This window comes from Podarcis pityusensis (genome assembly GCF_964106645.2).
Source record: "Podarcis pityusensis genome assembly, chromosome: 2".
NCBI lineage: Eukaryota > Metazoa > Chordata > Lepidosauria > Squamata > Lacertidae > Podarcis > Podarcis pityusensis.
Window position 1 is genome coordinate 38,352,939 of NC_138029.1, and position 27,503 is coordinate 38,380,441.

At 45.4% G+C, this 27,503-nt stretch overlaps 3 protein-coding genes across 5 annotated transcripts in view; 1 reads left to right on the plus strand and 2 right to left on the minus strand.

The window, feature by feature from the left end:
• Window positions 1–737, minus strand: part of OGFOD3 (2-oxoglutarate and iron dependent oxygenase domain containing 3) — a 39,818-nt gene extending 39,081 nt beyond the window's left edge. The window contains exon 1 of the mRNA XM_080994015.1: window positions 618–737. The gene's annotated coding sequence lies outside the window, so the exon portion shown is untranslated. The remainder of the gene's footprint in view (window positions 1–617) is intronic.
• On the plus strand, window positions 1–22,559 carry HEXD (hexosaminidase D). Its single transcript, XM_080993898.1, has 13 exons — window positions 1–114; window positions 2,042–2,176; window positions 2,853–2,962; window positions 3,496–3,583; window positions 3,891–4,055; window positions 12,828–13,011; window positions 14,039–14,110; window positions 15,686–15,881; window positions 16,495–16,577; window positions 17,644–17,722; window positions 17,880–17,981; window positions 18,475–18,564; window positions 19,970–22,559. Exons 2-13 carry the CDS (start codon window positions 2,078–2,080, stop codon window positions 20,136–20,138), a joined length of 1,437 nt encoding a protein of 478 aa, XP_080850024.1. The 5' UTR covers window positions 1–114; window positions 2,042–2,077; the 3' UTR covers window positions 20,139–22,559.
• The window catches only part of CYBC1 (cytochrome b-245 chaperone 1), a 9,645-nt gene continuing 3,738 nt past the window's right edge, over window positions 21,597–27,503 (minus strand). For all 3 annotated transcript variants that reach the window (XM_080994093.1, XM_080994094.1, XM_080994095.1), the window contains exons 4-7: window positions 26,981–27,054; window positions 26,444–26,540; window positions 25,481–25,625; window positions 21,597–23,719 (exon numbers count right to left, since the gene is read on the minus strand). In XM_080994093.1, the coding sequence (XP_080850219.1) occupies window positions 23,548–23,719; window positions 25,481–25,625; window positions 26,444–26,540; window positions 26,981–27,054 (488 nt within the window). In that variant the 3' untranslated portion in view covers window positions 21,597–23,547. The remainder of the gene's footprint in view (window positions 23,720–25,480; window positions 25,626–26,443; window positions 26,541–26,980; window positions 27,055–27,503) is intronic.

Consider the following 27,503-nt stretch of genomic DNA (forward strand, 5'->3'; position numbering starts at 1 on the left):
ACAGAGGGAAGAATGTGCAGGCAGGAGCAGCCGATGGCGGAAAGAGAGAGCAGCGCGGAAGGGCAGGGAAGCTTAATCGAGGCTGCAGGCGGAATGGAGCGCGAAGGAGCGGAGGTGAGAAGGTGTTGTTGTTGTTGTGGAGGAAGAAGGTGGGCTGACAAAGAGCGCGGCAAAGAGGAGCAGCTCCCTGGGGGAGAAGGAGCCCGAGCCGAAGGATGTTGGGGCCTGAGCGACCTGCGGCAGGATTTACGTATAAGCTAAACAAGCTATAGCTTAGGGCTCCACTCTCTTGGGCCCCTCCCCTCCAAAAAAAATAAAGAAAAAAGAACTGGATGTACATTTCCAAAATATAAGATAAAAAATAAAATAAAACCTACATACAGCCGCAGTGTTTTGTGTTGTGTAGGCTCCTGTGATATAAATAATGGGCCTCACCTGCTCCATAAATATCACTGCTTTGATCATTTCTATATATAAGGTGCCTACATTCTACATGTGCAAATGGCTTTAGATACCTGTTAGGTCCATAAATTACCATATTGCATATATTCAACACAAAAACCAGTGACAATTTGTTGTTGACAAAGGACAGCTGGACATATAAAGGGCCTCATTACCTTCAGTAGCTTAGGGCCTCATCAAACCTAAATCCGTCACCTGCCCCAGAGGCAGCGGCTATTGCTGTGGTTGCCATTTCCCATGACGTGTCTCGTGGCTGCTGGGCCACGTCTGGGAAGGAGAGGGGGGAGGGTCACGTGTGTGGCAGCTGGGAGGGTTTGGCTTTAGGTGGAAACTTGTTTTGCTGCCAGGGTGTTTAGCCAGTCAATTGATGGGTGGTGGGGCAAGGGGTCTTTTCTGTCCCATGTGCTGAAATTGATCCCCAAACAGAACGAGCAGATGCCACACTGTCTTGGCCCCTGCATCTTGAATGATTGCTCGCTTGTCATCCTGCAGTCAAAATTAACAGTTTCATTGATGGATACTTAAGTTAAGGGTACATTTAAACACAGTATCTACCTGCATCATCATACGTGGACTTGGATTTATTGGTGACCTTGTTGTTGCCTGTGGATTGTTTTAAATATTTCCTCTTTTGAGGATGACCCATAGCTTAGTGCTAATGTAGATGCTTTGCATGCAGAAAGCCCCAGGTTCAATTTCTGGCATCTCCAGGTAGGGACAAACCCTCTCTGAAATTTCAAAGGATCACTGATAGTCAGTAGAGACAATGCTGAAGTGTGTGTGTGTGTGTGTGTGTGTGTGTGTGTGGAGCGTCTCCACCCCCATCGTTCTACCCAGACACTGAGATCTAGCGCCAAGGGCCTTCTGGCGGTTCCCTCACTGCGAGAAGCAAGGTTACAGGGAACCAGGGAAAGGGTCCCATCAGATGTCAAAGAAATAAACAACTATATAATGTTTAGAAGACATCTGAAGGCAGCCCTGTTTAGGGATGTTTTAAATGACTGTTTTAATGTGTTTTTAATCTTTTGTTGGAAGCCGCCCAGAGTGGCTGGGTAAACCCAGACAGATGGGCAGGGTATAAATAATTTATTATTATTATTATTATTATTATTATTATTATTATTATTATTATTGTGATGATGATGTGTGTGGTACAGTGATAAGCTATGGGACCTTCCTTCCGACCTTCCTTCCTTCCTTCCTTAAATGTCAGTTTGCAGCTCAGATTATTTTGACATGTAGGGATCACCCAGAAAGGCTGAAGTAAGAGAAAGTGCATATGCACCTCTCTTTCATGGGAATGAACAACACCCATTAGAGTGAACAGGGAAGGATAAAATGGTGCGGAAGCCATGTGCACTGCCTTGAACTCATTGGAAGAAAGGTGCAGTATACATGTAATGAATAACTGTGTGTATATCACACACAGTAGTGATTATTGCCTATATGAAAATAAAGAATATGCAGTTTATAAGGAACCAGATTTTCATCTTGATTCCAATTATTCCATGGGAGGCTTCTGTTTTTTTTATATTCTTGTGAGTAAATGAGTCTCTTCACAATTTTCCTTCTTTTCCAGGTATAAGCACTTGAATTTGCTACTCACATCTGGAACATGGAAGAAAACAGAGTGATGGTTTCTTCTCCATTTGAACTGCACCTGGTGCACTTAGATCTCAAGGGAGCCCCACCAAAGGTCTCATACCTGGCAGAGGTAACACAATGTTGGTCTATGTAAATCAGAGAGTTGAACCTCTGCTGATGTTGATTTGGTTGAATTTAGTTGCATCCAGTGAGTTTAGTTTTTCCACTGCCTTGTGCCATGTAGTCTGAATTGTAGGTTTAATTGCATTTCCGTCTTGTTCTCCAACATGAAAATATTCAATTGCTTCACCCCCTAAAGCAGGGGTATTAAAAACTGCCACTTCCTGATAATGCCTGCTGTGAAAACTAAGGTGTCTTACTGCATAATTTAAAAATAAAATAAATAGAAATATTTAAAGATGAGCAGTAACAGGCTTTAGTGGACTAACCTAAGGAGACATAGGGGAAAAAGGGATCTATTTTATTCTATGTCATACAGATTCTAGTGTTTCAGATACGGCAAAAGGATTGCATTTATTGAAGCATTTTTACCCCAGCCAAAAAAAAGTTTCCAAGAATGGCTTACAATGCTAAAGCAGTCCCTGCCTTCAGGCCTGTAATCTAAAAGACATGACAGGAAAGAAAAAGGGTTTGGAGCAGGAGCAGAGGAGCACGCTTGGAGCAGGGCTATCTCTCACGCACGAGAGCAGGAAATAACAATATAAGCATTCCCTAGTTTTGTTAATGTTTTACAAAACTAAATTCCACACTAGCTGGATATTTCACATGTTTTGTGCAACCAACAGATCTTCCCATTGTTCCATGCCCTGGGTGCAAATGGCATTCTCCTTGAATATGAGGATATGTTCCCCTATGATGGGGAACTGAAACCACTTCAAGCAAATGACGCATACAGGTAAGGTAGATAGTAAGGTTTTCTAATTGCAGTTGGCTGCTCTGCACATAAACCCCTGGACGAATTTGCCTGTAATTTGGCATGTTTAACCTGCGCTGAGACTGCTACTGTGCCTGTAAATTTCACCCATACCTCCCTCAAGGGGGAGGAGAGGATCCATAGCCATTTTTTACATTTCCCAATTTTGGGGTGGGGATAACAAAGCAGATTTCAATATGCTAAACCTCATCAGCCAGTTGGACCAAGTTGGGCTGTGTTCCAAATTGGGATCTTAACTGGATCTTAACTGGTTAGTGAGCATCCTATATGTGTGTGTTTGTGTGGGTGGCGACCATTTTGCACACAGCAGATTGATGTGCAGCCTCTTTTTTGTCATTTTTTGCCATGGAACAGGGCGGAATGGGCTTATGTGCACAATGACCCAGAACGCAACCCTTGCGCAAACAGGGACTTGCATGTGTATATAAATAGTGAAATTTTTAACATGTTGAAATATACCATTGCTAACAAAGTTGTTTTCCATTGTTTTCTAGTTCCGCTGAGATTAAAGAGATTTTAAAGCTGGCAAAGTTACATGAGCTAGAGGTTGTCCCTCTGGTCCAGACCTTTGGACATATGGAGGTAAATGCCAAGATTCAAGTCACACACACTTGAATTTGAGGGGGGGGTTGCTTTGGGTAAGGGGGGGAGCGGTTTGTTTTGCTATCTGTAGTGCAGTAGCAACCAATGCAGTGGAGCAGACTTGTGGGACACAATCCAACTTTAGGTCGTGTGATGGTACAGTAAAGGGCTTTTATAATTCCCTTGGTCCTAGGTTTTTCAACTGGGGCATCTGTAATCACTTGCAGAAGTCCTTTGCTTATGTCTTTGGTCACCCTTTTTGCTTCAGTTTGGTGACCACACCCATTACTTCTTGCTTCTCCTGCAGTTTGTCCTAAAGCACAAAGAATTCTGTCACCTACGGGAAGTGGCAATGTTCCCCAACACTGTGAATCCCCATAAAGAGGAATCCCTGAAGCTGGTCAGCACAATGATAGAACAAGTGGTAGCGCTGCATGATGATCTTCGATGGTTTCACATCGGCTGTGATGAGGTATAGTGTGGGACCTGGAGCTGGAATCATTTCCAATACATTTAATGATGTCTTCCTTGATCCTGGACATGCTGGGCTGTCAGATTGTCTTAATCACGAGATAAACATCATCATAGCATGATCCACAACCTCAGATGCACAGAGGCTGAAATTCTTTGGTTCTTAAGTGTTTTTGTGTGTGTGTGTGTGTGTGTGTGTGTGTGTTTAAATCCTTACTATTAGTTTTTAATGTATCAGGCCTTTATAGCTTTGCATACTGAACATTTTTTTAGTAACTACTATTTTATATTGTCAGGTGTTTTGTTAGAAGCAACACATTATAATTTGGAATAAATCATGCAGTGGAATAAATCAGGTTGGGAGAATTTGGCTTCAGAAGCTGGTCCTTTTATATTCCGTTTTATTAGGGCCTATTGAAATCTGTGGTAGATGTGGTGGACTTGCTGAAATGAATGTCCACCCATGAATTATCTTGGGTTTGGGTTTGGGCTTATCACATAGGAGATAGCCACCCAATCATATGTGTCAGAGTTGCTTCCAGATCCTAGCTCACAGAGGATCACGCTAGCCAGCGATCATTAAATAAAAGTCTTTATTGAGTTACAGTTTCCATTCTCAAGCTGCTGCGTGCAACCCTACGTCTAATGGTTAGATCGGCGAAGCTCCATCTGAGTCTCCGCCCCTTGTACACCAACTTAATAGCCTAGCCTTGCTCCACCTTTTCCGCCTGACTGTTCTTCTCTGGGTCCCTCTGCCCCCCGGGGTCTCTTCCTTCCGGGATTCCTCTGACGCTGACGCTGACCCCCCTGACTCTTCTCCCTCCTTTCGGCGGGCTTTAGGACCTGGCTCCCTTTCCGGGCTGCCTACTGCGCCACCTTCCTGTGCATTTGAACTTGGCGCGCGCGCCCAACCTTCCACCTTCCGTCTGACCGTTTCTTCGCTCCCCGATGGAGGTGTGGCCACTCCTGACTCGTGCCCTCCCCCCTGTTGTGAGCTGCCAGCGCTTGATCCCTGGCGCCCTTCCTCTTCCCTGCTCTCTGGCGGTGACGCTGGTCCCGATTTCCAACTGCTCCCCTCTGAGTCCCCTCTGGCTCTATCTTCCTGGGGTGTCCCCCTAGGCTCCCCCCTTGCCCTGGCCACTGGTGCTCCTTTCTGTGAATCTTCTGATTCACTGGAAAGACTCGGAGATCTCGGGTCGTCGTCATCACTCATCTTTTCTTCTGCCTCCTCCCCCTCGCTCTCTGTTTCCTCCCTTGCCCTTGCCTCTGCTCCTGAACCCCTGACATCCATCCCCCCCTCGAAGCCCCCTCTTCCCCCCTCCCCTCCTTCCGGTGCGGGATCTGGGTGCTGCCGTGTCAGGGGGACGAATGTCGGATACAGTTCGCTTCCCGTGGCGGGCCGCCATCCGAAGTCTTCCGGTTCTTCCTCCCTGGTCTCGTTGACGACGGTCACCTCCGCTTCCATCTCTGTGCCGCCGTGCTCGAAACCCGGGTCGTCCCCGAAAACGTCCATGTCCGTCTCTCCCTCGTTGCCTTCTGGAGACGTTGCTCGTCCTGGACCCTCCAGCCACCTTCTGCGGAACTGCTCCTCTGGTCGATCATCCCACCAATACGAGGGTTCTGAAGCAGATCCCGAGGGTGACCCCTCCGGGGAACGGGCGTCTCGTGTCGGTTCCTCGTCCGAGTCGAACCCCCAGAACGTGCTGGCTGAAAGCGTGGGCGTGAAAAGCCAGTCGTCGAAAAAGTCTGCTGGCATTGGCCTATGTGGGAAGAGGGCATGAAACTCTTCTTTGAGCAGAGGTTCGTCTAAAGCGTAGCCCGGCACCCAGCTGTTGGCACTGGCCGGGGTGCCCTCCTTGGCGAGAAGGTATTCTACCCCCTCTTCCCCCCATCTGGAGTCCAAAATCTCCGTGACTTCGTTGATGCGCTCCTCCTGTGCCACTCCCCCTTGCCCGGTTCTCTCTCGGAGCGGACCCGGTGCCGTTCCTGGTTCCTGAAACCTGTGAGGTGCCTTGTAGGGAGTGAGCACCGATCTGTGGAACACCGGATGCATGCTGGAACCCTCCGGAAGAGCCAGCCTGAAAGCCACCGGGTTGACCTGTTCTTCGACTTGGTAGGGCCCCAGTTGTTTATGCCCTAGTTTCTTCTTCGCCAACGACCTGGCCGGCACTGCGTGGGCTGCTAACCAGACCCAGTCTCCCACATGGATCTCTTCGCCAACCCTTCTGTGTTTGTCCGCTTGTACCTTGTATGCGTGTTTAGCCAGCTCCAGGTGCCGCCGCAGCTGATCGTGGACCTCCTGCAACTCCGACGCGAACGCATCTGCTGTCTGCGGCTCCCCCTCCCCCATTCTTTCCAGTCCCGGGAAGGTTCTGGGGTGCCTCCCGTTGTTGGCGAAGAACGGCGTGACCCCCGTGGACACGTGCTTCGTGTTGTTGTAGGCGAACTAGGCAAGAGGCAGGTAATCCACCCACGTCGCAGGCTGTTGATTCGCATAACATCTCAGGTACTGCTGCATGATGGCATTGACCCGCTCCGCTTGCCCGTTGGTCTGCGGGTGTCTAGCCGACGCCAGGTTGATCTTGACGTTCAGGAAGCCCATCAGCCTCTGCCAGAAGTTCGAGATGAACTGTCGCCTTCGGTCGGACAGAATAGACCGCGGCAGACCGTGAACCTTGAACACGTGGTCTATGAACAGTTTGGCGGTTTGTTCCGCCGTGGCCACCTTCGCACACGGAATGAAATGTGCCATCTTGGAGAACAAGTCCACCACCACCAGCACAGCCGTCTTGCCCCTCGAGCTGGGCAGATCCGTGACAAAGTCCAGGGCCACTCTCTCCCATGGTTCGAACGGAGTTTGCAGCGGTTCCAGCAGTCCGGCCGGCGGTCTGTGCACTGGTTTGGCCCTCTGGCAGGTGTCACACCTCGCCACGTAGTCCGCGACTTCCCCTCTCATTCCGGGCCACCAGAAGTCTCTGGCTACTAATTCCACCGTCTTCTCCTTGCCAAAGTGCCCGGCAGTGGGCGCGTCGTGCAGCTGCTGCAGTACCTTGGCGCGAAGTTCGTCTCCCGGCACGTAGATGGCCCCTTTACGGATGAGCAAACCATCTCGCAGCTGGAACTCGTCGGTCGCTGCCGTGCCCCTGTGCACCTCTGCCATCTTTGCTTGCGCGAAGGAGTCATCCTGCAACGCTCGTCGCACCGCATCCAGGTCAACTGTTGCCGCCGCGCACGCCCACACTGTCGGTGCGAAGATGTGCATGGCGGCCGCTGGCGTTGCCTCCTCCAGATACTGTGGCTTACGGGAGAGAGCATCCGCCATGATCTTGGTGTCCCCCGGGACATACTCTATTCGGAAGTCGAAATTCGCAAAGAACTCAGCCCAACGTATCTGCCTCTGGTTCAGGAACTGTGCCGTGCGCCAGTGCTCTAGATTCTTGTGGTCCGTGCAGACCTGCACCGTGTGCTTGGCGCCGATCAGGAAGTGCCTCCACGCTTTGAACGCTGCATGAATGGCCAGCAACTCCCTGTCCCAGATGGTGTAGTTCTGTTCGGACTTGCTGAGCTTCCTTGAGTAAAACGCTCCCGGCCTCCAAAACCCCTGCGGGTCTTTCTGCAGCAGGACTGCTCCCACGGCTCTGTCCGAAGCGTCTGTCTCCACCCTCATCGGCCTGCTGGGGTTGACATGAAGCAGCTGCTCTTCCGACGCGAAGAGACGCTTGAGTGCCTGAAAGGACTGCTCCGCCTGCTCTGTCCAGATGAACTTCTTTTTCTTGGAGCTGAGCGTGTCCGTGATGGCCGCTGTCTGCATCGCAAAGCCTTTGATAAACTTGCGATAGAAGTTCGCGAAGCCGACAAACCGTTGGACCTCCTTCCGGTTGCGTGGGCTTTTCCAATCCAACACTGCTCGGACCTTGGCGCTGTCCATGGCGAGCCCTTTATCAGACAACTTGTAGCCCAGGAAATCCACCTCCGTCACGTCGAATTGGCACTTCTCCAGCTTGGCGTAAAGCCTATGTTGCTGTAGCCTGCTCAGCACTTCCTTGACGTGTCTGTCATGCTCCTGCTGCGATTCCGAAAAGATCAGGATGTCATCCAAGAAACAGACGCACGTCTTGTAGAGGAGCCCCGCCAACACGTGATGCATGAAAGCTTGAAAAACGTGGGAGCCATTTTGCAATCCAAAAGGCATAACTCTATATTCGTAGGTGCCCAGGGGCGTGAACATGGCTGTCTTCCACTCATCTCCTTCCCGCATGCGAATGAGGTTGTATGCCCCTCGCAGGTCCAACTTGGTGAACACTCTGCCCTTCCGTACCTTTGCGAGGAGGTCGTCGATTCGGGGCATGGGGAAGTCCGATGGCTTGGTCACACTGTTCAAGATGCGATAGTCCACTACAAGTCTTTTTTGGGGCGTGTCCCGCTTCTTAACAAAGAATACCGGACTGCCCCCCGCTGCCTTGGACTCTCGGATGAAACCGCGCTCCAAATTATGATCTATGAACTCTTTGAGTTCCTGCAGTTCGTCCTCAGACATGGAATACAGCTTCCCTTTGGGCAGCGCCGCCCCCGGCAGCAGGTCAATTTTGCAGTCATATGGTCTGTGGGGGGGGTAGCCTGTCTGCCTCCTTCTCGCAGAAAACCTCCAAAAATTCTGCGTACTTGTGGGGGACCGCTTGCAGCGTGCCTAGCTGCCGCTGTGACTCCTCTTCCTCTCCTTCCTGCCTGGGCACGATGCAGTGTTCAGCGCAAAAGGAAGAGCCGAAGGTCAGCTGCCTCTGGTACCAAGCCAGCGTCGGGCTGTGCTTGTCCAGCCAACTCATGCCCAATACAATGGGCGTGTCCGATAGTTGAGTGACATTGAAGCTGATGATTTCCCTGTGATTCCCAAGTCGCATCACCATCGGTGGCGTCTGCTTCACCACTTGCCCCCCTAGCAGCTCCCTGCCATCCACCGTGACAACCTGCAGGGGCAGCGTGGCAGGCAGCAACTGTATAGCGTGCCGGTCGACAAAGTCCTGCCCTATAAAGTCCGCATTGCTTCCGGAGTCAATGGTGATTGGCACGTCCATGGTGATTCCATTGGGCAGCTGGAGCGACGCGGTGAGCCTCACTACTGGTTTGGGCGGGAGGGGGTCCATGGGCTGTAAAATCTCTGGGGACTGCTTCACTGACACGTCTGGCTGGGCCCCAGTGCCTCTTCCTCCAACCAGACTCCGTCGTTTCCCTGCTGTGGTTGTCCTTGCTGCGTTGCTGCAGTTACCATTGCTGAGGCTGCAGTGTGCTTGTGGAGCCTCTGGGGACACTCTTTCGCCATATGCTGTGGATCATCGCAGATGTAACACTTCCTGTTCCCTCTAGGAGGCTTCGCTTTCACTGCTGCCGGTGCTAGGGCTCTGGCTGCTGACTGAGCCCTTGCACCTCCAACCTCCATAGGTTCCGCTCCTCCTCCTGGCGGAGGCGTGGATTGCGCACGCGCTGCTTCTCTGGGAAGGAAGGAGGAGCCCCTGGCTGGTTCGCGCCCTCCACGCCCTTCGCCACTGCTCCACGGACGTTCTTCCAGCCGCACCCCCACCGCCAGCGCCCTCTGAACGATCTCCTGCGTGGTCCGGGGTCTCTCCCCCCTCGCAATTTCATCTTTAACCGAGCCGTGCAATCCCTCCCAAAACAGGTCTCTTACAGGAGCCGAATCTCTGTCCCATTCCAGAGCACTGACCAAAGCGAAAAAGCGGGCATGGTACTGCCTTACGCTGGCCCTCCCTTGCTTCAGTCCATGTATCTGCTGCCGAGCAAGATCCACGTCAATGCTTGATAAAAAGCACCCATCCATCGCTTTAATAAAGGCATCCGCATTTTGGAGCGCCGGATCCTTATCTCTCCACAAATTGCGCAGCCATGCTTTAGCATCTCCATGCAAATGGGACATGATGAATCCCACCTTCTCTTGCTCATCTCTAAAGTCTTTGTTCAGCAGTTGCAGTGCACACATTACATCTGCTCTAAAGTTGGGGTACTGTTGCAAATTCCCATCGAAGTGAGAGACCAGACCGCCTGTTCGTCTCCCCAACCCAATCCCCTCCGGTTTGGGTGTCAGTTGCCCTTGCTTCGTAAGCACTTCCAACCTGACCTGGAGATCCCTGTAGGCGGCAGCTGCGTCCTCCTCTTCCTGGATGCAAGAGCCTCGGCATTCAGTCGCGACACTGCTTCTCTGAGTTCCGCTATCTGCTGTTCGGCCGTCATGCTGTCTGCCGTTCGTGAGCTCGCTAGTAGGCACCCGCTTTCTCTCCTCTCCGCGAGGCTGTAGATGCCCACAATTTAAGAGATGGAGCTTACTGTCAGAGTTGCTTCCAGATCCTAGCTCACAGAGGATCACGCTAGCCAGCGATCATTAAATAAAAGTCTTTATTGAGTTACAGTTTCCATTCTCAAGCTGCTGCGTGCAACCCTACGTCTAATGGTTAGATCGGCGAAGCTCCATCTGAGTCTCCGCCCCTTGTACACCAACTTAATATCCTAGCCTTGCTCCACCTTTTCCGCCTGACTGTTCTTCTCTGGGTCCCTCTGCCCCCCGGGGTCTCTTCCTTCCGGGATTCCTCTGACGCTGACGCTGACCCCCCTGACTCTTCTCCCTCCTTTCGGCGGGCTTTAGGACCTGGCTCCCTTTCCGGGCTGCCTACTGCGCCACCTTCCTGTGCATTTGAACTTGGCGCGCGCGCCCAACCTTCCACCTTCCGTCTGACCGTTTCTTCGCTCCCCGATGGAGGTGTGGCCACTCCTGACTCGTGCCCTCCCCCCTGTTGTGAGCTGCCAGCGCTTGATCCCTGGCGCCCTTCCTCTTCCCTGCTCTCTGGCGGTGACGCTGGTCCCGATTTCCAACTGCTCCCCTCTGAGTCCCCTCTGGCTCTATCTTCCTGGGGTGTCCCCCTAGGCTCCCCCCTTGCCCTGGCCACTGGTGCTCCTTTCTGTGAATCTTCTGATTCACTGGAAAGACTCGGAGATCTCGGGTCGTCGTCATCACTCATCTTTTCTTCTGCCTCCTCCCCCTCGCTCTCTGTTTCCTCCCTTGCCCTTGCCTCTGCTCCTGAACCCCTGACAATATGTATGTGCCATTTTTGTTACATCACTGTAGATGCTGAAAAGGTGGTGTTTGCAGTGGCATGCCAAAAGCTGTATCTTGGGCATAGCAGTGCATTATAATCTTGCCACAGGTTGCAAGGCCAGCATCCCAAAGAGTTCTTTAAGTTACTGCTGTGCACAAACCAGCTTGTAAAAGTCAACAGGAGCGCTATTGCTCCTGTATGCCTGTTTTAGCTCCAAAGAAATGTTTATAAAAAGGCTAGCTGGAAAAATGTAGGCAGAGGGGGAGTTTACTGTGCTCTTTCCTCTTCTGCCTCTTGACTCTCAAACACCACCCATTACTTTCTCTTAGCTGTATCCCCCCTTTCCTTTCTGTTGTATGGAGAAAAAGCATACAATTGCTATGGGAATACAACTCAAAATGGCTCCCCTGGGGTGATTGATCCCCACCCAGTGCTTTGAAGCACATAGCCCTCATTCCACTTGCCTAGCAGGCATGAAGACTTTCAGCAGGGATGGCTGAATGCACAGTAAGTGCTTCTAAATAGTCTGGAGTGGGCAGTGATCCGCTGTCAAGGGAAAACTGTTTTCATTGGCGTAACTTTAGTAACTGCACTGTGTGCTCCAGCCCAAAGTCTGTGATAGCCATCAGTGGAGCAGGACTATCCTTGTGAGAGAACTGCCTGTATTTCTACATCATATTAAGCCATAGATCAAAACAAAGTGCAAACGAGCAGTTTGGTGGTTCATATTGTTGTGCAGTACTCAATATACAGTACACTGCTCTTTATTTTACTGTGCCACCAGGAAACAAGCCAGAGTCTGGCTTGTCGTGACGTCTACACTGAGGCTCATGGTTTGTTCCTCTCCAAACAAACCACAAGTGGTAACTGGCGTTTGCCCTCCTAGGTGGGTCATAAGGAAAGGGTTAAAGGAGTGTGAAGTGATTGGCCAGTGGGAACACAAGGGGAGGAATTAGAGTTAGAGTTGGAGTTGTTGGGAAGTCAGTTGGGAGTTGGAGAAGGAAGAGGGAGGATAAGTCTGTGGGTTGGGCTAGTTTGATGTGAGAGAGTGAGAGAAACTGTTAGGAGGAGTCAGATAGACAGTTGGGATAATCAGTTAGAAGTTATTAGGAAGGTATAGGCCAGTAAAGAAACTAAGATTAAGAAACTGACAAGAAAATTTATCTGAAACCATAAACTTGTTAATGATTATAAAATAAACTTGCTTATTTGATTTAATGTTAACAACTGTCTGGACTCTGTGTGTACCCGAGAGAAACGGGTTGGTGACAGTGGGGAAGCAATCACAGTAGTGGCACAGGGATCAATAGACCGTCAAACGTCCGGAGACCCTGTGTAATCGCCACAGTAACCATGGCTGTATGCGTGTGCTTTGAGGGAAACAAACCACAAGCTCAGGTTTGGACAACATGACAAGCCAGACTCCCGCTTGCTTCCTCCATGGCACACTAGGAACTGGAAATGGGAGAGGTCCAAGAGGGAACTTGACAACAGCTTACACCATCGTGCTGCTTGTTGACATCAAACCATAGTTTGTTTTAAACTATAGCTTAATGCGACACATGAATCAGGCCAGTAACTAGTATGTTGGTGGTGCTGAAAAATAAATGAATTGCTAAATGGCGCTTATCAGAATAGCAGTAAACGAAGAATGTATTGGTTGGTGTCTCCAGGTGTATTATCTGGGTGAAGGAGAAGAGTCCAAACGGTGGCTGCAGGAAGAAGAAAATACGATAGAAAAACTGTGCCTGTCCCACATGAAAGCCGTGGCCAGCCATGTAGTCTCAGCCTACCCTACAGTGAAACCTATTGTGTGGGATGACATGCTGAGGGGAATGAGCGAGAAAACACTGAGAGGTATGTTGTCACCAGAAAGGGAGTCTCACAAAAAAAATTGAGCAACATAATTCATTTCTGGCTGGTCAGAATTCATTGTGGTTTCAGAGTTAGCTTCAGATGTATTGAAAGGTAGACACCTTTATTGGAGGGAGTGGATACTTTCAAATGCCACAAAGAAGCACTCTGAGCATTTAAAATAAAACACCCTATAACCAGCTGGAACTCACCAGAACTGAGTTACAGCACCACTTTGGTGCATACCGGCAGCCCTTAAGGTTGGGGCTGTGTGCTGGGAGTGAAGAAGAGAAGGAGGGTGCTCCCCTAAAATTTCAAAGCTCAACAACTTTGGGTGGGTGCTCAGCAAGGATATACTTGCTGCAATATCCTCATCCAGGACGTCCACATAGAACTGTGCTGTATTTGGGGGGATCCAGATCCTCAGAGAAAATTAATAGGTTAAAAACACTAAGTGCAAATACTAATTTTAAAAAGCCGTGCCAGGTCAAATTTCTGTGGTTTGAACTTTAATTATTCATGGGAAATGAAAAATTCAAAAAGATATAGAACTTATTTGCATTAAAATTATAGGATGTAAACCTGTTAATGATTATAATCATCAATGGAAAGATTGTTTGATGTTGATGTTAATTAATTATTTTCCAAATATATACATATTAAAATACTCCTGTTTAAAATGGCAAGGAAGAACAGGAAAATTTACAATAGAAACTTAGCGTAGCCTAATTAAATATATCTGAATAAGATATAAATGTACCAATATTTCCAGTTTTTGTGTTGAATCACAGGGAAAGTTTAATAATGAACTGTGGGATTGGACCTCACTTACAGTCTTATTGGTGTACTGCTTGTTCCGGGCTTTCTCTATCATTGGCCCACTACATTAGGAGGGACTGAGAATTCGATACATATTTTTCTTAAGTCTTTGAGTTTTGTTTAGAATTACCACCGACCAATTTCCTTTGTACAAATCTCTACACAAATACAACTGAGAAATACAATCAGTCATATTTCTGTTTCTTTCCAGAGTCTGGGATAGCACAGCTTGCAGAGCTGATGATCTGGGACTACTCCCCGGACCTTGATGTGGATAGTAAAGGTTTGCATTGCTTTGTGACTTTGCTTGAAAAAGGGAAATGCATTCAGTCACTGTCTGAAGTATAGAATAACTCCTTCTCACAGTGGCCAGCCAGATGCCTATGGCAAGTCTGCAAGCAGAACCAGAGCAGAATCAAGCGGTCTCCCCACTTGTGAGTCGCAGCAACTGGTACACAGAAGCATATGGCCTTTGACAGTGGAGGTAGAATATAACTAATGTGCATAGCTGTCAACTTTCAGATTTGAAAATAAGGGATCAGCAGCCTCAAAAATAAGGGATCAGCAGCCTCACCTGACCCGGGGAGCCTCGAAAATAAGGGATCAGCAGCCTCACCTATCCCGGGGACAGTCTATGGGATATCTAACAATCCGGGATAGCAGCGGGAAGCAGTGGGAAACGGCCCTGGAATAAGGAAATTTCCCGCAAAAAAGGGAAGGTTAACAGCTATGCTAATGTGGCTAGTGGCAAAGTTTAGGAAAACGTAACAGCAGACACTGGAAACAGGAAATAAGCAATGTTAAGTCTTTTAGTAAATTGTCAAGGAATGAGAATGAACCTGTCTTCTTATTTGAGGAGCAGCCATCTTGATTTAAATGCCAAGACCATACCAAAGTTGGGGTACTTGGGGGGGGGGTAAGGAATGTTGATTGGACATTCTTATGGGTACTTTGAAAAAATGAAAGCGATGTGGCATGAAGTCACTCCAGTTTGTTCACGTGGAATGTACTTATCACAAGCTATTTTTATTCATATTCTGAAGACACAATTTTGACATCCAGCCAAGTGATGTTTGACATTCCTCCTCACTGGCTTATTTCTTATCCCGAAGACAGAGGAGCTTAGACAGTGCTAGTAGATATTCTTCAGTGCCCAAAGAAGGAAGGGGGGGTAATAACAAAGCAGAATTGTCCCATTGAGACAATAGCATAGGACATTTTTATCATTTTTAATTTAGGTCATTTGATTTATCTGTTTTAAACATGAGCACACCAGATAAAGTAATGTGTGGACGATAATCCATGTATTACTTTCTTCAGTGTAATTGAAATCTGAGACTGGTTCAGCATTGCCTCACAATAAGTGGGTTGTGAGTAGTTTTAACTTTTTTAGCTAATGAAGAGGCTGACCCTACGGAACATACATAATCCTTATACAGTGGTACCTCAGGTTAAGAACTTAATTCGTTCTGGAGGTCTGTTCTTAACCTGACACTGTTCTTAACCTGAAGCACCACTTTAGCTAATGGGGCCTCCTGCTGCCGCTGCGCCGCCGCTGCATGATTTCTGTTCTCATCCTGAAGCAAAGTTCTTAACCCGAGTAATATTTCTGGGTTAGCGGAGTCTGTAACCTGAAGCGTATGTAACCTGGAGCATCTGTAACCCAAGGTACCACTGTAGATCTGTGAGTCTTACTAGCAAATGTAGCTGCATTTAGCAACATTGTCTTTTTTTATCACGAGTCTACCAGTTTCTTCTTTCCACTTGGTACAAGTTGGACCCAGTCCTGTATCCGCAGAAGATTGTTCATACACTGCCATTGAACTGTGGACTTTCCTGTCTCTCCCTTTACTTCCAGCAACTCTCATTAAAAAGTACCAGAAGTGTGACTTCTCAAAGCTGTGGTTTGCTAGTGCTTTTAAAGGGGCCACAGGAGTCAACCAGTGTCTGACCCTCATTGGACACCACCTGAAAAACCATGAGCAGTGGTTGAAAGTGGCTGAAAGCAGTCCTGCCGGTATCATCCAAGGAATCATCCTGACCGGTTGGCAAAGGTAATGAAACTTTACACAAGGGGATTAAGAGAGCGATAGCATTATGAGTACATTGAACACCACAGAATCTCTCCTCTTAAGGAGGATTCTGAAGCCAAGAGTTGAACTTGGACAGAACACACTTTTTTTGAGACCATATAAATTCTGAGGCGAAACCTTTAAAATGCAGAAATTTCAGAAACAGAAGGAGAGTCATCAGCTTGTGGATGAACTTTTCCTCTCACCATTGGCCTCTGTTGTTTCTGCTTCCCACCCCATTGTGGATCCTGCCTTACATTTTCTTTTCTGTTTTTTGCCCCAACTCCTTCCCCACCTCCTTCAAATTAACTAAAGTCCCAGACTTCCTTTTTCATTTCATCGTTTCATCCTAAAAGAATAAACTGTTCTGCAAGAGGAACAGATCATATGACTCAAATTCAGTTTATATACAGGTGCAGCATTTACTCAAACTGCTGATGTTTTCAATGCAGTTATATTCCTTACATTCTGTGGGCTCCATAGATTGGTCTTAATAAAGTTCCTAACGTCTCTGGGGCGACTGCAGATGGCTGCACCGTTTCAGTCCCTTGTTTATATTGCCTCTCACTGAATCGCTCTGCATTTTCTTCTCTAGGTATGACCACTTCTCTGTTCTGTGCGAGCTTCTGCCTGTAGGAATCCCATCATTAGCCGTATGTCTCCAGGCACTAAAGAACGGTATAGAATTACTCTTTCCTCAGTCAGATCTAAACCATGTGCACAGGATCCTGAAAACACTGCAAGATTATTAGCATCAGAACTTGTACATTCCTTTGGAATAGCTGCTTAACTTAAATTCATTTTTCCCCTAATTGCCCAGGAATATATTAGAGCTATACTATAGAATGGGTAGCCAAATTCCTTTACTTCATACATTGTCTCATGTTGTGATTAACAAGAACCTGTGAGGTATTCTTTTTTCAGTGGCAAAGGTGATTTGCCCTGAAGGAGTCCAGGACTCTTCATGACCTTCAGCCTTTCACATCTGATATCAATACTGGTTTCTAGATAATAATAGTTGCTAAGACCAGTCAAGCATACTTCATGACTGATGCCCATACATAACAGTATTAAATAGTTATAACACTTCCTTATATTTGTGTCCGTTCCTCACCCACCTCCCCAAGCTATAATCTCTCTGTCTATTAGAGATTCCATAAAACACGGCTGGTTCACCTAAGGCAAAGGTGGGAAATGTCAGGCTTGCAGACTAACTTGTCAGGACTTTCCTCCGAGAAAACTTTTTGAGTCACAAGCGCCAGGCTATGAGTGAGTTGCCACAAGGTGGCAACATCGGATAGTACAGGCCAAAGGAAAAGCTTCAGAAGGTGCGATGCTGGGCGGAAGTTTTGTGTTCCCCAGTTCCATCAGCTTTATTGCAACTTGAATTCAAAAAACGTATGCTCAGGATCACACCCTAAAATCAAAACCCACCTATCTGTATAAAACTATGCTGCCTTTTCTCCGTTCTAAATAGCTGGCTGGGTTCTGAGCCATCATTAACTTATGGAACCTATTACAATGATTTCTAGCCTACCCTTCATGATACAAATCCTTCTAAGACCACTAGGAATCACAATGTTTTTTAAACTTGGGTGACCTAGGGTCATAATTTCATCCTTTAATAGCGGTGGGTTTTATACATGCAGGAACACACACACATCACTAGGCCAGTTTTGTGTCCCGTTTAAGGTTTTATACTTAAAACAAAAGCAGCAATTCCTCTCTCTTTGGTCCTCCCAAGGTGGCTATTCAGAAAAGGTGAAAGAAGATGTAGAAAAATCCCTGGGGATCTCCAGTTTGGAAATAGACACTTATATGAGGTAATAGCCCCAACTTCTAGATTGCAACAGCATTTCTGGAAGCGATATTATGGGGAGTGGGGAATGTGCAAGCCCCTTTCGCTTTCAGGCCCCATGGGTATCAGGCCCAATGGGTTAGGGACAAAGTTTACTCTTGCCCAATTCTCTTCTTGAACAGTGACATCTCAGGGACTTTCCCGGGAAGTGAAATTCTCTCGCTGGTGACCCAAATTACATTCTACCTCAAGCCCTCAGTGGATGAACTTCTGGAAAACAACAGGTGAGGAACAAAGAGGAGGAGCTGACACTCCGTCACGTAGAGCTATAATTGATCTTATTGCCACATAAAATGTGTTATCTTTTTACTGTGTATTGACTTAAGGGCTTAAAGTTATTTTTCCTTGCATAAGCAAGAACGGGGGGGGGGGGGGGATTCCACCATATCATTTTAACCATCCTAACTGCACTTGTTATTAGATGCTTACATGATGTTAAAGAGTTGCTACTCTTATAAATGTTAAATCTTAAAGTTGGACCTACAGTATGTGATATCTCTCAGTCTGCCCTGTAGCTTTTCAGTTCCATTCACACCTTTAATTCTTTAATTATTTTTGTATTATTAATTATTAAATTTGTATACTGCCCTTCATCTGAATATCACAGGGCAGTTCACAACATAAAAAAATAAAAAACGAGAACACAAGATTTGGAATAAAAATGAAAACAAACCAATACTCCCCCTCCCACATATATTTATGGCTTATCACTTTTAGGTATGTCACAGGCTGGTTCAGCCCCTACCACAGAAAGAGGAAGAAGATCCATCCTATAATGATTCATCACTTTCAGCCAGATGCACTAAGGTAACTAAAAATCTCTGATTCCTTGCAAAGTTTGTTTTTTGAAGATTATCTTGGGACAGGGATATTAAAAGTTCATGATCTAATTCTTAACCATTTGCGTCAGAAACTTCCATGTTGAGGATGCCATTTTGGACAGTGCATTTAAGTACCTCGCTCACTCAAATTCACAAATGGTCAAATATTCAATCGTTACTTTATTAAAACACCAACAGCACCAAAGCAAGGAAACAGATCTAAAACTTTATTGTTTTCCTGCCACTCCAGCCATTGGCTGAACTGCTGTGAAGTAATGGACTATTCACAAATATTCGAGTTACTAAGGCCAAAGGCTCGTAGCAGTACTAAAAAAGCTACCACTCCCCTAGAAACTAGTGAAAATGCTTCTTTGTTAAATATATTTAAGAATACATGGTGGAAGGGGGAAAGTAGCATTTCTGACTGGTTAACAAACATCACCCCTAGCCTCAGACAGCTATTATAAACATTATGTAACCAGCAATGAAGCCTTGCTATAGGTAAAGATTAGTCTCTTGTACTGTATTGCCATGAATTGTGTTAATTCTAGTTCTAGTGCAGCTTCCCCTCCAAAAAAATAATAATTAAGAGCTACAGGGGTATAGCAAGAATTCCTGAGACTAGAGAAACCTTTCAGCAGTCATGGTGAATAGGCTACTTCACTTTTTACCCCGCATTCTACAAGCAGTGACTTTCTCATCCAATCCCTCTCCCCACTTTACAAAATACAATACAGCGGTACCTCGGGTTAAGAACTTAATTCGTTCTGGAGGTCCGTTCTTAACCTGAAACTGTTCTTAACCTGAGGTACCACTTTAGCTAATGGGGCCTCCCGCTGCCACCGCCACACAATTTTTGTTCTCATCCTGAAGCAAAGTTCTTAACCCGAGGTACTATTTCTGGGTCAGCGGAGTCTGTAACCTGAAGCGTCTGTAATCCGAGGTACCACTGTAGTGAAAGGAGCTATATTAGCATAAACTAATCTACGGCTAATCTATCTACTGCTGGTATGTTGCATCTAGACCATAAAATTAACCTGATTTTATGATCACAAAAGGTGCTATGGTTTTAGCTGCTGGTGACTTTGGCTAATTTGGCTGTAGAGATTTTTGTATTTGCAAAAAAAATAAAAATAGAAAAATACAATAGTAGGATCTTATTATACGTGTCTCAAATATATATGTATGTATTCAAGTAGTTTTCCTTACTGAATTTTACCCACTAGCTCTCTGCAGTATTGTGAAAGGCTCCCTCTTCCCACAGGATGTAAAAACTTTAAATGTAGCCTTCAGTAACTTTTAACATCTCTTAAGAATCAACCTGATCTTTGGTTTAGTTAGGTCTACATCACATGGCAATATATTAAATTCTGCTGCCAATTTCTTCTTAGGCTCTTGACCAAGTGGACTACTGTGACCCAAGAGCTCCAAGCAGCAATGGAAAAGACATTCTTTATATCTGCTGCAGAAGAATGGATGGAGGAGAATGTCCAACCCAGCCTGCAAAGACTTCAGGGAACAGTCGATGATCTGGACAGAGCAATACAGGAATTATCCTAGTACTCTTACAGACAGCTTTGCAGATTTGAGGCCCAGCATGGTACAGCTAGCATCATGCAGCTAGATTAGCATGTGTAAGCCGGGGAGATGCTCTTCAGGTGCAGAGATGAGTCTGTTGCGCTAACAGGCTTGGAATTAATCTTAAAAAGAAATTTTGAAGAGATACAGACTGCCTCGGGTCTTTCCCTTTCTTCTGAAAATGTACCAGCAATCACACTGTGTGCATAGAGTCACACTGGGTAGAAGTGAGAGCAGGCTCCAAGATTTCTCGTGGATTTGTTAAGATTGATTGCAGACTTTTACAATTTAAAAACCTGTGCACAGACACTTTAAATAAATAAAAAAGTTGCACAATCTGTTTATTAGTATGCTTTGAACATCTCCACTGGTATGTTGGGGAAGCCTCATTATGCCCCCAAACAGATTTCTCAAGAAGGAAGCAGGAATAAGTTGCCCAAAGCAGATCAGAAGCAAATGTTCTTAGTTTCTTCATTCTGGCCCCAACACCTGCTGCTGCCATGAGAGCTGGGCTGCAGATGGTGTTGGCTCTGCACAGCCCCTGCTGCTGGATGGTTGTTTTGCACACTTAAACTAATGATTCCACAGGTACCCAGTGTAAGAAGGTGGGAACACGAGTGAAACCACAAGAGGACATCTAAGCTCTTGTCTAAAAGTAGCCAGGAGCTAGATAAAAGCATCTTTTTGCTGCTAAGAAACAATCTCAGACTTCATCAAATGAAACACCTAATCCCTCACATTTAATATTTTACATGCTACCAAAACATTCATTGGTCTAATTAATGGTTTAAAGCTTGCTGACAGAATCAAGAGGAATGGATCAGATCGTAAACAGTGCACATTGCAAACCAGAACATTAAACACAGTTCAGCAGAGGTATTTGCACTGCAATCCTATGCACCTCTCATCAGAAGGAAACCCCACTCAGTTCAGTGGAATTTACTCCAAGGTAATGCATGTAAGCTTGCTGCTGCTTTGGTCGGTGGCATGGTAAAATACATCAGTTCCCTCTGGAATGTCATATGTATTTCTCTATTTCTACACAGGCATATGGTGAAGAGTAAAAGGCTTCCTATGAGAGAGTGGTCCTTGGGAGTTCAAATTGGATTGCTTATTTATTTAAAACTGCACTTCTAGGGCTGGAATGTCAGAACTCAAAGTCTCAGACTTTGGGTTGTCTCCAGCAGCATCTTCTGAAGGAAGCGCATACCTACACAGAGTACCTAGTAGTAGGAAAGCCTTCAGGTGAGAGTGTTGGCATTCGGGGGTCGAACGGCCAGCTGGCTAGCTCCCAACTGGACTGTCTCCTTCCAGCTGTCATGCTGCGAAGATCCCTCGACCTCTGGTTTCGACATATATCAGTGACCCAGGTTTGCTAACATGGGCACACTTTACTTAGCAGAGCAAACTGCACAAACAGAAGAAGCTTGAGGCTGTGGATACATACTATAACTACAGGTTTATTAAACATAAATCAGGACAAAGAAACATGTCGTCTCTCTTTGCCGTCTTCTCGGAGAGAGTCAAAAGCGAAAAAAATACAGCGGAAGTTCTGCTTACGCCAGCGAACTCTGCTGGAATGTAAACAGACATGTGACACGTAACAGTTCCATGTCTGAACCAAAAGGTGGTATGGAATCTCCATCAGAGAGATGAGGACCAGAAGTGGTGGAATTGCTTGCTCCAGATACTACCATTACAACCTTAATTTCCAGATGCAACTGAGGCTCCATGATCATCCAAAGACCATGAATCTCAAGTGTTTGAGGAGACACCACTTAATAGTGAAACATGACCTCATTATAATCTGATTTAAATTAAAATTCCTTCTATCTACTGTAATGAGAAAATTGCAATACAACTGAATATAGCCTCTCAAATTTTATAGAATACTTACAATTACATGTATTATCTTAAGAGTTACAAGCTTTGTGTACTTAAATGATGCATTCTTTTTCACCATTCATTGTGCCCTATGTGAAATGTACAAGTACCTGCAGGAAGCTTTTTTTTTTTAGCTTCTTGCAAACTTTGTTAATTTAAAAGCCAAATATACATATACATGTTATAGTTAAAAGGAAACATAAAAGAAGAAAGTTCCATAAGAATCAAGGATCCAATAAGAAATATTAACACTGGATATCCAAACAGTACAGGGAGCTTTACAAAAAATTGTATAAAGGCTTAAACGCCACTTTATAAAACAGTTTTACTGTTGCAATTGACACCTGAAGAACACTTAAGAGTAGCGGGAGTGATCAGAAGTAAAATTTCTGCATGACGAGCATTTACAATCTTCTACCCTTAGCTGCTCATAAAGTATCTACCATGAACAGGAAAACAAAAGGATACATGTAAATCAAGACATTTAAAAGCTCTTATAAAATGAGGTATATATTTTTGGGGGAAAACTCAAAAACAATGGCAGATCAGGGAATCCGCAGCCCTCTGAATGTTCCTGGACCCCCAGCTCCTAACAGCCCCAGGCAGCATGGCCTTGCTGGCAAAGGTTCGTTGGACCTGGAGTCCTGGAAGATCCAGAGGGGCACAGAATCCCCACCCTGACATAGATCTTAATACTTTTTTTTATAATAATAAAAAATAAAACTTACTGTCTTCAATGTTTTTAAAAAAGTAACATCTTGAAAGGCTGGACTCGTACCTACAGCCCCGAAATGCAAAAAGCTCTTCCATTGTTGTGTGGGTTTTTTTAAATTAAAAAAATCCATAGTTTGTATATCTTATTACTACACTGGAAATTTCCTTTAAAGAACAGTAAAAAAAAAATTTTAAAATGTTCACACATAAAAACCATACTTCTACAGCAGTAATAGAAAGTTCATCTGCTGTCACCAACTTGTGGCAAAATATAAAAATGAAGATACTAGTCTCTCACCAATGAGCTAACAAGTCTTCTGAAGACATATGTGTAAGGCAACATAAAGGTCTGGGTTCGAGATATCATCTAAACCATGGTTTAAATTATCAGGAACAAACCGGTGTACCTTGGGCTCCCCTTGTCCCTCTTCTCCTTCACACACAAGAGGAGAGTGAAAGCTTACACTTAAAACCACATTATTTATGAACAGTGCTTTGTTCTTTAAAAAAACACACACCAACAATCCGGCTCAAACCATAGTTTCAGAACAGGTCACAATTCCCAATGCAATTCAAAACTTTGGTTTGTTCTAACATGAAAACAAAAGCTTTCACTCCTCTCTCGCACACCGAGATAAAGTGGAAGTGCTCAAATTCAAGGCTGTCCTAGGTGATCATGATCATCTAAACCAGGCCAATAGTTTTGCTTTTTTTTTTTTTGTTTGTTTCTCTAAAACCACATGTAAGGAAATTCTAATAAAAGATTCATTTCACTGGGGATGAAAGGAAAGCTTTAAAAATCAGGTTCTCCTGGTCCCTCTAAACTGCTGCTACCGTAGATTTCTGAGAAGGGTTCTTCTTCATCACTGACATCTGTTTCACTGCTGTTCTCAATATACTTGTCTGCTGGAACTTTGTTCAGCTCCAGAAAGCCAGTAATGAGCTTGGCCACAGCTTCTACATCACTGTTGAGAAGGCACAAGCAAGAGTTAGCAATTCATGTGCCCACTTGAGGTGGTCACAAAAGTGCACAAAATATACAAAATATCACCGGCTGGTGGAGGCAGCAAAATTAAAAGTACTCCTTATGTATCCCTTCCACTCGGGCCCAACCACAGAGCAGGAGAGATGCTGGGCCCAGGGCAATTCACACTGTGTTCCCCATTAGCTTCATTACTCCCCTGGTGATGGTCCTGATGGTGTTTATTAAGCTCTCAGACTGGGGTGCGTACTCAAAATGTGCAAGGCTTTTGTGTTCTAATCACATAGTGGCTGCATGCAGACAAACATATCTCCCTTAGTAAGCGAAGACATGAGCATGCCTTGTTCCCCCACACGCAGCTGTTCACTCCTCCCTTCACTCCACAAGCAACCAAACAAGCCGGAAAGTCTCAGTTAGTTTCCCTGTTATGTCTGAACCAGCAAATTATGATTAATGGCTTTCAAACAAGCCAGGATAATTAGGCCAACATTAAAGCATGGCTTCTCATCCTGCCTTGTTTGGAAGCCATAAGCATGTTTCCCTAGTTTGGATGTTTTAGTTAACAGACACCCTGCCTTGTTTCTTAAATCATGCTAAGGGAGCAGCGAAGGAGCTCTCTGTGGATGCACAAGGCTTAAAAGGCATTTAATATGTATGGTGCTTTCAATGGTAGCTCTTAGAATAACTTCTGTTCAGAGAGAATCTTGTCCTTGTAGTTGTATACAAAGTTCAGTAACAAGACAACATAATAAAACATCCAAATTATTTTTGATGTTAGAAGATTTAGGACAAAAGGAAATACTTGTTCAAACAGCGCACAGTTGAACTATGGAATTCACTACCTGGATGGGTTTAAAATGGATTCGGACAAATTCAAGAAGGATAAAGCTATCAAGGGCTATTGCAGGCTTCCCATCAGCATCTGGTTGGCCACTGTGGGAACGGGACGCTGGACTAGATAAGCACTGGGCCTGAGTTTTCTTTCTGATTTTGAAGAACTGTCTCAATTAATTTTTTTACATGTCAACTTCAATGTTATCCACACCTAGGGTGCCAGAACAGTATGCATGCAACATATTCATCAACTGCAGTTTAGATTAGAATGTACTACAATCATGAAAATATACCCCAGCTTGTTAAATACCAACCAAAATATACAAGTTAGTAGCTTCGTGGCATATTTCAACAGTGAGGAATTGGTGCAGAAGAAGTTGCATGCCCCAGCTGCAACTGAGGCCATCATATACAACTCAAGAAAAGGTAAAAGTAAAGGACCCCTGGACGGTTAAGTTCAGTTGAGGTGACTATGGGGTGCGGTGCTCATCTCGCTTTCAGGCCAAAGACAGCTTTCCAGGTCATATGGCCAGCATGACTAAACCACTTCCGGCGCAACAGAACACCATGACAGAAGCCAGGGCACACAGAAATGCCGTTTACCTTCCCACTACAGCGGTACCTATTTATCTACTTGCACTGGTGTGCTTTCGAACTGCTAGGTTGGAAGCAGCTGGGACAGAGCAATGGGAGCTCACCCCGTCATGGGTATTCGAACCGCCAACCTTCTGATCAGCAAGCCCAAAAGGCTCGGTGGTTTAGACCACAGCACCACCCGCATCCCACAACTCAAGAACTGTAAGTGGCACAAGGTCAACTAGATTATTGAAAGTCATATTGTCTGCCTAAGGTTCAGTGATGCTTTCTCACAAATCCTGAACCATCACAGAAGAGAAAATTCATACGGTACCTTCTGCAGCCCATCACTGCACTCTGCGTCAAAGGGTGTGAAAACCCAGTGACAAATCTCAGGACAACTAGGTAGCCCTTCCCAAAGTAGCGTACTTTCTCCTCTTCCACATTCACAGCCCGAATTTCATCCAATGGAACCACCACTATTTGACAAAGGATCAGATTATTGTTAGCACTGTGATTCCAAGCAACACTTGCAGTGTTCTCTGAAACATTACACTCCCATATCCTACACTTACAGTAGTAAAAACAGTCCAGCCTTCATTTCATGCTGCTGCCAACTGCCTATCATTATTTTAAGGACCAACAGAACTAAATGAAACTGAAACTGAGGCAATGGAAAGTTAGGTTTTCCAAATCCTTCACCAATAATTAGTGGCACAGAATGTTTCTTTCTTACAACCTCAGTCTCAACATCCATTAAAAACAATAAACCCAACGTTTAACCCTTATGGAAGTAAAAATTGTTTGTTCAGAATAATATATATATAAACCATTAATTAAAAAACCCTCTAAACAATGTACATAAAATATAAAACACTCATCAGTGATACAAAGTTAAAAGCAGCAAATATTAAAAAGTGTGTAAAACTCAATTATGAATTTGGATAGACTTGCTGAAATAAAATCATTTTTATCACAAGTCTAAAATGGTCTATTCAGGGTACCTGCCGAACATTAAAAGGTAGTTCTAAAGTATTATGTATGTGCTGTGACACCGAAAAATTGACTCCACAACAATGTCTTGAAAGGGTTGTGCTTCAGAAGCTGAATGAGACACTGAGCTTATATTCCCAACATCCTGGTGCTAGCTTCTTCATTGTCCAGGATAAACTCTTCACCCTTCCCCATAACTAACAGATTTTCATTAGTACAGTTTACACACAGTCCTGGACTCGAAACGGTATATATTTGGTTGCTGCACAACACATGTGTCATACTGCTACATTTGTGGTTTTACCTTGTTCGTGACCTGCCCTTGACAGTGTCAGCAGCTTCTTGTAAAGGTTGAATGTCTTTAGGAAAACTTTCCCTGAATCCTTTTGAAATATAGCTTCCTATGCAGAAAAAAAAAAACCAACCACCATATCACAGCATAGAATCAACTGTGGGAGTGTGGGAAAATAATTGCTTTTTTGAAAGGCAAAGATAAGGGCAAGGATAAGTATCCCACCATTAACGTCAATTATTGTAGCAGTTAAGTAAATACATAATAACAGATGTTCACTGCTGTCCCATTATTGGATTACACCAAATAAGCTCGTTCCCAGGTCCTTCTCCCAAAGTGAAACCTACCAAATCTCACATTTTTCACAGGAAGGCTTAAGATGCTTTTGCTTTCTCTCACGACATATACTCTGGTAGATTAACTGAGAACTTGCTTTGGCCCTTTTCTGGGATACTGACAAGCAACATTAACAAAGCATTATGGGTGAAGCAATCCGAGCAAGCATTTGGCTAGGGCAACCAAGGCTCCTATTCCTAGCACACTGCTTACCTCCCAATCCTCCAGATTTTGCACAGCTACGAAGAGACAGCCGGCAAGATAAAAGAGTTTCCATCCCAAGCTGTCTGAACAGAAAATGTTTCAAATTAGTTGCAAACATCTAAACCACACCCACCCTTAGAACTAGTATCTTATTTCAACAATCCTTCTAAATTGAGCTCTTTATCTCAGCTAGTATCTGTATTGAATATGCGTGTGCAGTTGTTAGGCCTGTAAAATTTCACCTCTCCACAGGGGTGGCTCTGCTGTTTGGTAGACTGTAGTGGCAGCCACACTTGAACCTTGGAAGTCGAATGGAATCCGTTCTGGAAGTCCGTTCGACTTCCAAAACGTTCGGAAACCAAAGCGTGGCTTCTGATTGGCTGCAGGAAGCTCCTGCAGCCAATCAGAAGCCACAGAAGCCCCATCAGACATTTGGCTTCCAAAAAAATGTTCAAAAACCAGATCATTCGCTTCCGGGTTTCTATCGTTCAGGAGCCAAGACGTATGAGTGCCAATGTGTTCAACAACTAAG